Here is a 10,055-nt window from a genome sequence, read left to right as displayed (position 1 = left end):
TGCAAAGAATGTGCAGTCAGTTAAATGATTTTATGTCAGAGCTGCTCAGTGACCTGGTCTTTTAAGGAACTTAGCTTGGGCTAAGTTCTCTTCCCCAGCCCCCACAAAAAAAAAGTTTGAAACATGTTTCTTTTAAGAAAGAACTAAACTTGGTAAAAGGACATAGCTTTTCTACCTTGCTCCCTGCCCCTCATGCCTCAGGATATCATAAATTTTTGATACCAGTAAAACAGAATTTTTGATGAGCTGCTATTTTGCATTAAAGCAACTTTACATGCAAAGATTGCATAATAGGATGTAAAATTGAATTTCGCCTCAGAACAAGTTCTTATTATTAATTTAAATGTTTTGTATATATTTTAGCAGCAGCTTATCATTCTATATATTTAATTTCTTTCAAGTGAGAATACTTAGCATTGGTTTCCGTATCTAAACAAATATTTTAAGAGAACACATGTCTAAAGTGGAAATGTAATGTTTTGCATCTGTGCCTTAAGACAAATAGTGAAACTTTAAAAGAGGAAATAAAATGTTGAAGGACAACTCTATCTCTAAAACTTGGGCCTAAAATACTGTGTGACAAAAGGACATGTCGGGTTTCTTTACAGTTTGATATATGGTTTTTCCTTTGCAATGTTTGTTCCAACCTTATCACTCCTAAGACTGTAAATACAGTAAAACCCTGAGTGGAACGCTTGGTGTATATAAGGCAAGGGATCTGCAGTATCTTAGCTCTCAAACCCACTGCAATCCATTTTCTAACACTTCCATACAACAGGATGGACAGGGCATAGCACACAAATATAAATAGTTCCTTCCATTCCATGAATGCAGTTGCAGGAGAGGTTTGTCACACTTCTTCAGGCTGTGTTCAAAAATGTGCCATTTATTTAAGCTACCTGTTAAAGAAAAGTGAACACACACATTTTTTTTTTAAAAGGAATGAACAAGTCCAGTGTAGGATTTTAAGAGAGCACTGAATGCTATGTTCCACAAAACAGTAGAAAGGGTTATGCAATAAGCTCTTGGGGTGTGAGGGGGATGTGCTTGTGTTTTAAAAAAATCAGATTTACTGTAACTCTAATGGAGTGAAAAATAACAATTTTTTAAAAGACTGTGGTCCAAATAAAGAGGAAAAGAGAAATTCTCATTTTTAAAACTGAGGAAAGTTCTCTTAAACATCTTACATGTTCATATAAGAAGTAGATCAGAACTACCAAAAAAAAAAAAGGAACTTATAGTTGAGAAGATAGCAGCTGCACAAATGTTGACAGTTTGCAAAGCATTGTGACTTGGAAACAGCTCAAGCATGGGCTTATTGGAAGGCATGCACATATATGTCTCTTAAAGATAAACTCCTGGTGATCTGTCATGCCAGTGATTTGCAAACCCACTTGTCAGTCCCATTTCCAGTAACATGGCTGAGCAAAACAGTCCTGTCTTAAACGGCACAGACACGTGAAAATGCCTGCCCTTGGTTTCTTTGCTTATGGGGCTCCACCATGGGGGAAAAAATCTCTCTAGCTATAAGATGTTTTATCTTTCTCCTCTGAAACCTGACACCAATACCCCTGAAGAGCTTCAGTGACCTTGCTCTGTCAATCACCAAAACCAACCAGCCTGCTAGAGCAAGACAGGCTTTTAGCCAACTTAAAAAATTAAAACCTAAAACAGCTGGGAACAGTTATCTCGCAAGCCCTGGCTCATCCTAAGAACACATCTAGACTACCCAACCTAATGCTGAGCTCTCATCTACTGTATTGCAAGAGCAGCCAGCATTTCTGGAAAGTCTTAGCCTGGTGTTTCTATCTTTAGTCCAAAAATCTTCCCCTCATTCCTCTGGATTTTTTTTTATTTATTTAATCTAAGAAAATCATTTTTACATGCTATCTTTTTTTTTATTTAAAATGGTATATAAATTGCTTGGCACTTAAGGCTTTTCATATTTTTATTTATTTTTTTTTTAAGTTGCCCATTATTTCCTCTCTCTTTATCTTGGGAGCAGCCCTAGCAAGTAGTCACCTCTGTCCTGAAGGAAGAGAGCAATGCAAATCTCTCTACAGCTGTGAGCAATAGGTCTTGCAAAATGGCAAGATCAAACAAGACGATGTGATTTTTTTTTTTTAATTTTATTTTTTCACGGAAGGGAATCTTTCTGCTGCACTACATGAGATCACAATGTAACTGCCGTCCTGCGGCCAAATTGTGGCTTTTCATATAGTATGTGCATACACACAAGCCCTTGGATAGGACAGTGATGAAGTCAGACAAATTGGCTTAGTGAATTTCAGGGAATCTAGTGAAATATCTTTAAGCCCTTAACAGTTGAGGACAGTTAGGGCCCGATCCTGTTTCTTTCGAAGTCCGTTCCAAAATCGACAGAAAAGCGACCAGCATCAGATCCTTTCCTCAGCAAATTAGGGAAAAAATTCGAGGAGCCCCTCCTGCACATTTGCAGCACTCTCGCTTTTATTGACGCTTATCTTTTCCTTGGTAGCAACAGTGGGTGTGGGGTGGACTTGGATTCAGAGATCACTGCTTGCAGCTCTTCGCTTCAGAGCGCTTGAATACGAATCTGCAGATTTAGCTCACTGTGCTGTTGGGAGTAAAGAGAATGCAAGTTGCTGTGGCGTCTAGCTTCATCCGATCTCCCCATGTCTCCGTTTCTTTCCTGTCACTCCCTCTCCTAGTGACTTACATATTTCTTGGTTTTTCTGAAGTGCTGTGCTATCTGTGTGGGTCTTTCTCCCTTCGTGTCATTAGCTGCGTGACTCAAGGGAGACAGAGAACATGCATGCAAACCAGCACGTCTGGGGGCGGGGGGGGGGAGTTGGGGTTAAAGAGGGGAGTTGGTTTATTCGCCCATGTTGGAAATGCAGTGTCTCTTTTAGTCCTAATTGAAACCAGTTAGCCACAGCATTGGCTGTACAGTAGTCTCTGTATAAAACCACTGAGCTCTCTGTGCGTCTGGCTGCCTCTGGCACGCCGACTGCAGCTGGTTCTAGGAGCATCGTGCGGACAGGACCTGCGGAGTGCGTTCAGAGGGGCCGTCTGTACACAACGCTTAAAGAAACTTGTTTCCGAATCGGGCCATCCATCATCCCCACTGACTCCTGTGTCTGCAGCCCTTTATGGATCAATAATGAGTCGGGAGATAGAAAAGTAAATATGCCGGGGTTTCATTAGTGCCCGCTGAGCAGTAATATTTAACCCTTTCGCGGCAGGGGGACGAAAAAGTGTCTCGAGTCCAGGTTTAATAAGCGCCAGGGGAAAGCCAACAGATGTGCAGGATGAGGAAAGCCCAAGGGGAAAGCGAAGCATGATGACCAGCACTAATCTTGGGAGAGCGCCGGTACAACTTCACTGGAACCCTTGCTGGTTCTGAAATAAGATGGGTCAATGTTTGTCTGCACCAAGGTGTTGCATGCGTGGAATTAATTTGTATCCGCCTCAGCACAGATCACGGAGAGCCCATCTGTATAGAGACACCCTGGCGATTCGCATACATTGTTTTTAAGGGTGACCGTCTCCTACTGTCCTCACACAATTCGCCCTTCTGCACTAGTCGACATTCTGCCTGCTCCTGTTCTAACCACACCTCGCCACGTGTGTATTGAAGGGACTTCTCCCGTCTGTGCTTGGTGACTGATCTGTGGGCTATTTTCCTTGTTAGCTTTACAAAAATATATACACACAACTGAACATCATTTCTCTCATAATTCTTCTTTAATTCTTCCAACAATGTTACAGAAAGTTTCATGTTTAGCCCCCCGCCCCCACCCCCCAAAATCCGTATCATTAGCATTTCCAAAGAGCGGGGTGGCGTGGTGGTGGTTTTACTGATCACACGTCTCAAAGCAATAGGTTCCTAACGTGGGCCGTTCCTCCTGGTGAAATAAGGAGGAAGGGAGCGCTAGCTGTGAGCTTTTCGGAGCCATAGAAGATGCCCGCAGAGCAGGAGAAGTGCCCAAGCTCACACAGCTTTAAGCGGGTGCAGCGTGTTTCTCATGACACGGGAAGCAAATATACTGCTCTCTGATTATTTCAGGGGACACCCCGCGTCTCCACGCGCAGCTGGGTTCAGTTCTAACCAGAACGTCGCATCCCTCTTCAAAGCCAGTTGTGTGTGCAAAGGTGCTTTGCACGAAGTGTACACCCGCGCACACCCAAGCGATCGAGCTGGAGATCCCTTCTTAGTCCTCTGTGGTGCTTTTTTAATTTTAAATTGGTAGCTCTTTGGTCACTTTAGTATTTCTACAAGTCCGAGCAGTTGTTTTTTTAATCAGATAAATTAAAATTCATTCAGAGCACTGAACACTGCATAGACACTTCCTACATAAATGGACCTCTGCCCCTTGAACCTTTCCACTGACACAGTTATTCTGTGGGAATCCAGCCCGCTAAAGCCACTATAGTGCTCCTCGCAGGCCTGTTTTCCTATTTTTTGTTGTTCAGTTAACCCTGGTGATTTATTCAATGCATGCATGAGAGGACATTAATATGCGGTGGCAGTTCCCACAAACAATATTCCTCTCAGGCTTTCTGCAGCCATAGATTGGCAAAGAAAAAGGCGATACATGGAAAATAAGGTTCTGACATCTTTTCTGTATAACCCACTGTCTCCCTTCCCAACGTTAAAAGGAAGGATGACATATTCCTGCAGCGGTCTGTGCACTGAGGTGTTTGGGATCAGACTGCTGCCCCTTTTTAAAAGCTAAAATGCTTCGCTATCATTTAGCTGGGCTTCCTGCGTCTGACAAGGCAATGATGTGTATGGGGCTTAAGGGAGGATTTTGTTGTGGAGTTACTGTATTTGCTTTTCATTTTTCCCACACTCTGCTCTTAACTGATTTGTTTTCCAAACATGCCGTGTGTCATTCCTGCAAGGGCAGCTTGCTCTCCTTGGGAAGGGAGGATAGTTTGGGGGGTTTTTTTAAAGATGGATTTAAAGTTAAATCCCCTGTTCACAGTTTGAAAGTACCAATCCTCAACCTTCCAGGCTGCTGCTGCAGCTTTCCTTGCAACTTTCTAATTCCCACACCAAGGCGCTGGGCAGAACATAGGCTGGCTGCAATTGACTTAGATAAATGGTCATCATCCACTTTGGACTTTAAAGCAACTAATTGCTTAGCTGTTGGGATAGTGGCGATGTAGGGGGCTCTGGGGAAGAAGTAGAGCGGCAGTGTTGTATTCTCGCTCTGTGAGCACCTGCTGTTACTGAACACAAGGAGTTAATATCATTGTCATGTTTCAAAATGCAGGAATAAACAAACTGGGCAGATTGAGAGGCGAGGAAGACAATGGGAGGTGGAGTGTGCTGCTCGGATCCTAGAGGGACCCTATTGATCACGCTTTTAAGGTTCTAAACCTTTTAAAAATGTTTCGTTAGAGCATTTTAATAATGACTGATTTCTTCCCCAGCCCCCACTATAGTTCTCAGAGGGAGACATGTTAAACTTAATGGGCCCATGGGCTGCTGCATCAATAACTTTAAATTTATCTACACATCCACAGTGCAAGCAAGGGAGTTGTTTCGGAGGAGTGGGGGAGACTGTTTCGCAGGGAAAGTACAGACCCTTTGAAACCAAGCTTCACAGAGGGAGCCTGGGAAGTGTTTGAAAGGGAAACTCTGCACAACGCCTCCACTGCCAGTGAGACCTTCAGCTCTTGAATGTAACAAGCAAGCTGCCACCGTTCTAAGGTTTGCTACAGTGAGTCCGTACAAGTGTCCTCAGTAAGAACCATCCTGCTGTTGGATGCTGGATTTGAAAGTAGCACGTTTAGCTGCTTTAGCGTCTATCCGTGCACAGTAAATCCCATGGCATTGTGTTAGAGCAGAGTCTGGAGCCAAAACTACAGTGTAGCATAAACCATGTTAAGGGTTAGAGATGGATTTTGCAACTCTGCACAGATGTGTGTGGAATGATGACCCTCGTTGTAGAATTAAAACAACTTCCAAAAATCACTTAAAACCAAATGATGCATGTCAAAGATCAGCTTAGCTGGATCGTCCCCTTTTGATATATATTTAAGGTCCAAGAAAGTTTAAACACAAGACATTGGAGAAGTAAACCCTTCAAAGAAATGCCATTTCAATTATTTTAATAAGCAAAATAGGAAACAATTTTAATAACCAAAAACAGAAACCAGTCTGAATAAAACTACAATAGACCAGGTTTTTTTTAATATTTTTCATATCATAAGCAGGATTTGAAATTGATCCCTTCAGAACTTTACATGAAATAAAAACAATTTTTTTCGCTGCTGCAATGTTTTGATTTCAACACAGTTGAATCAGTAAAAACCAAAGATCGTTTTCTGATGCATGACTAATATCCACAATATTTAAAACTGCAAGCACCATGCTGTTCATTACAATCTTGTTATTACTGTTAATTTATAAACTAATACAAACTTAAAATGCATCTGGCCAGCAGTGCCAGCAATCCTAAAAGGAAACTAAAATAAGTTTTCATTTTGGTATTTTTGTCAGTGCAACGTAAAATCCTTTTTCTGACCTGCAGGAGGAAAAAAAGTAACACCCATAACACTCCAAACTACTACTACACAACTGCAAAGAAATTTGGCTAAAACTTTTGCTGCATGGGGAAACAGAGAAGCAGATTAAAAATCATTGCAAAATAATACACTTAAGTTGCAGTATGTCTCTTTAAAAAACGTTTCAGTTTTCTATACATTCCAAGCCCTTTCATCTTCTGTTGCCATTGATAAACCTAACTGAAATCAGAACTGGAACATGTCGTTGTATACTGTTCTGCCTACAGCGATTGCAACTGACTCATGTCATCCTGTGTTTTGGAAATCAAGCATCAATTGTTTCTTCAAATAAAACACATTGTAAATTCTTTGTTTCCTGAGTGTATAATAAATCAGAGAAAAATATGGCCAAAGCTATGAGCACTGCTGTCTGAGAACTGTCCTGACGTCAAAATAATAGGGTCACTGCCACTTAAATTGTGGAGTAGGATGTAGCTGCTTGTCTGCTGGCCCTTTTCACTATTATGACGGCCAGGTGTGTCAGTGCAATCGAGTTGCTTTTATTCTGCCCCAACAAACAAAAACCAAAATGAAAACTAAAGAAAAAATTACAACTTAAAAGTGCACCAAATATACAAAGTTGTTTTCTGAATGCAAATGCAAAATGCCCATAACGTTTTTTATTATCTCTTTACTTTAATAACAAACCATATAACCAGCCTGATGAAATGTTATTTTGTCTTCCTGTGCCGTGTGATGTGGCAGATATTTACAAGCTAACAACTATAACAAAACACAAAACAAAAAACCCCAAACAAACAAAAAACCCCAACAAAAACTGCACAAGCAGTAAAAAGTTGATAACTTGTGATGCTTTTCTTATCAATGAAACAAAGCTATGAACGATGATCAACATGCTAAAGTTAAACAAGAAAATGGTACAAAATAGAAATTATTACCATACATGTCCAGCATGCAGGATTAATATTTTTAATGCAGATTTTCGTATTTTTTTTCTATATAATCAAGCAGGCAATAAAACTGATGTTTTTTCTTGTCTCGTACTGAATGTCCCATCTGAGTCCCGTAACTACTTCTCAAAGCAGGCAATGTATGAAGGGTTTGCATATATTGTCCTTCCCTTATTCTCCTTCCCAAGCAGGTAGCATGTGCAGGAGATGCTGCTGCGTGAGTCTTCTTTCCTTTACTCCCAAACAGGTAATATGTGATCGATCGCTTGTTCATTGTCCCTTTTTAAAAAACAAACAAACAAACCACAACGAGCCCACACAGTTCTGAAAGCAAGCGATCTATAAAAACGCTTGACGTGTCCTTCCTTTCTTCTGTTTCTTTAGCTGGCGAACTAAAGATAAAAAGTTGCACATCTCTTTCTCTCCCACCTCCCCCCAGCCTACTTTTCACAGCTAATCTAGGAGACAGGATGCTGCAAGTATTAAGTCTCTCTTCTTCCTCTCCCTTCTTTCTCTCTACTCAAGCAAGCAGATGGATGGAGATGTCAGAGGAGGGTGGGAGAAGCGGGGAGGCGGGGGGAGGAGGTCGGGGGGGGGTTCTGTGTTTAAAGGACTCACATGAAGAACTCGGGAGAAGATGGGTTGTCACTGGTGGATCCGGCCTCCCTGAAGCCATTGCTGGCAAGTTTCTCACACTTGAGCTTGTAGGCGTCTCTTTCTCTGGCCAGCCGGGTCACCTCTTGCTTGAGCTGTTCCACTTGTTGGATCAGCTGGGTCTTCTCGTTCTCCAGGTGGTGCTTCTGCTGGACTCGCTTATACCTGCAGGACTGGGCATAGCCCCTGTTCTTCAACGTCCTCCTCTTCTGCTTGAGGCGGATCACCTCGTCCTTGGTGAAGCCCCTCAGGTGCCTGTTGAGCTCCCTCACCGACATGGAGACCAGCTGTTCGTCCGAGAACCTGTCTTCCACGCTGCTGGAGGAAGGGGGCTGCTGGTGGGCGCTCTGCAGCTGCTGGGAGGAGGTGGAGGAGGTGGAAGGGGTGGGAGACGCCTGGTGGTGGTGGTGGTGGTGATGGTGATGGTGGTGCGGGTGGCCGCTGTTGACCAGGTCCTCGTGGGTGACCCCCGGGTACTGGTGGTGCTGCTGCTGCTGCTGCTGGGGATGGTGGGGATGGTGGTGGTGGTGGTGGGCCCGGAAGCTCTCAAAGCTTTGGAGCTGCTGGGGCATCTGGTGGGACCCGATGAGGGCTTCCACCGCGTCCTCCGGGGTGAGGCTGAGCGTCTCCGGGTTCATCTGCTGGTAGCTGTTGGCCATCCAGTACAGGTCCTCCAGGTGGGTCTTCTGCTCCGTGGGGCTGAAGCTGGGCGAGGAGGGCACCGAGCTACAGGGCGTGCTGATGGGGGTGGAGGAGACGGAGCCGGCCGGCTGCAGGCGGGTGCAGTGGCGGCCGGGCCGGTCGGCTCTGCCCAGGGGCTCCTTCTTCACGTCGAATTTCATCAGGTCGAAGTCGTTGACGTACTCCATGGCCAGGGGGCTGGTGGGCAGCTCGGGTCCGATGCTCAGCTCGCCGGCCATGGCTGTCTCGCAGGCACCTCTGGGCTGGAGCGCTCACTCCAGGGCACCGTCGGGGGGGAGAGCTGGCCGCGCTCCCTCGGACTCCAGGTCAACTTCGCAGCGGCGGCGGCGGCGGGCTGGCGGAGGGCAGCCGAGCCAAGCGGGCGGAGGAGGCGGAGGCAGCCGAGCCAAGCGGGCGGAGGAGGCGGAGGCACCCGGGCCGCGAGGCGTGGGGTAGCGGCGTCTGCAATGCAATGCAGGCTGCAGCGGCTCCCACGGCTAAGAAAACCCCACGGGCGAGGTGGGAGGCAGGAAGCAGCAGGAGCCTCCCCACCGCAATGCTGGCGGTGCAGCCTGGCCTCTTTTGCAAAGGAAAAAGCAGGAGAGATTCTGTGCCCCGGCGGGGGTCGGTTTGTAAGTCCTGAGCCTCGTCGTCCCCGTCCCCCCCCCCCCCCGCTCCACTGCAGGCGCGGAGCCGGAGCCCGCTGCAACTTTCCCGGCAGAGCAGCGGGCGGCGTGTGCTGGAGGGTTGCTGCTGGGTGGGTGATTTTGGTGGCTGGAGTTTTTTTGTTTTTTTTTTTGTTCGCTCGCGATGAAGGGAAGGGGTGGGGGAGGTGGGGAAATCTTGTCTCGGCTTTAGCTGCCGCCTCCAGCTCCTGTTGTGCAGCTGTGATTTGCGAGGCAGCCCCCCTGGCTGCTTATATTCCTTTCCCGATGACACTCAGGGAGAGGGGGCTGGGACCGCCGGGCAGCTTCTCCAATGGGAGCTCGGCCGCGGAGATCCTGGGGCTGCCGGAGGAGGGGCCGGGCTCCCACAATGTGACAGCTCCCGACGAGTCAGCTGACTAGCAGCTGGAGAACAAGACCAGGCAGCAACTCCAAACCTTTCTTTTTTTTCTTCTTCGTCTTCTTTCTTTCATGTTTTAATCTTCCCACTTTCTCTCCCCGATCTGCTCCCCCCCTTTCTGTCTCCCTCCCCTCCCTTTCTCTCTTAGCCTGTGTAATTCACAAAGAAGAAGGGGGGGGGGGCAGA

The 10,055-nt window shown here is 45.7% G+C and overlaps 1 protein-coding gene across 1 annotated transcript; it reads right to left on the bottom strand.

Annotated features, from left to right (window-relative positions):
• Window positions 1–6,174: 6,174 nt before the first annotated feature.
• MAFB (MAF bZIP transcription factor B) lies at window positions 6,175–9,740 on the bottom strand. Its single transcript, XM_073309738.2, has one exon. The coding sequence runs from the start codon at window positions 9,041–9,043 to the stop codon at window positions 8,084–8,086; it is 960 nt and encodes a 319-aa protein (XP_073165839.2). The 5' UTR covers window positions 9,044–9,740; the 3' UTR covers window positions 6,175–8,083.
• Window positions 9,741–10,055: the final 315 nt, after the last annotated feature.

The sequence above is a fragment of the Lepidochelys kempii genome, chromosome 13, assembly GCF_965140285.1.
Source record: "Lepidochelys kempii isolate rLepKem1 chromosome 13, rLepKem1.hap1, whole genome shotgun sequence".
Lineage (NCBI taxonomy): Eukaryota > Metazoa > Chordata > Testudines > Cheloniidae > Lepidochelys > Lepidochelys kempii.
The sequence above is the reverse complement of the archived record's forward strand: the minus strand, read 5'-3'. Positions and strand labels throughout refer to the sequence as shown.

Coding starts and splice junctions, on each gene's coding strand:
- MAFB (XM_073309738.2), bottom strand. CDS start 9,043: ATGGCCGGCGAGCTGAGCATCGGACCCGAGCTGCCCACCAGCCCCCTG.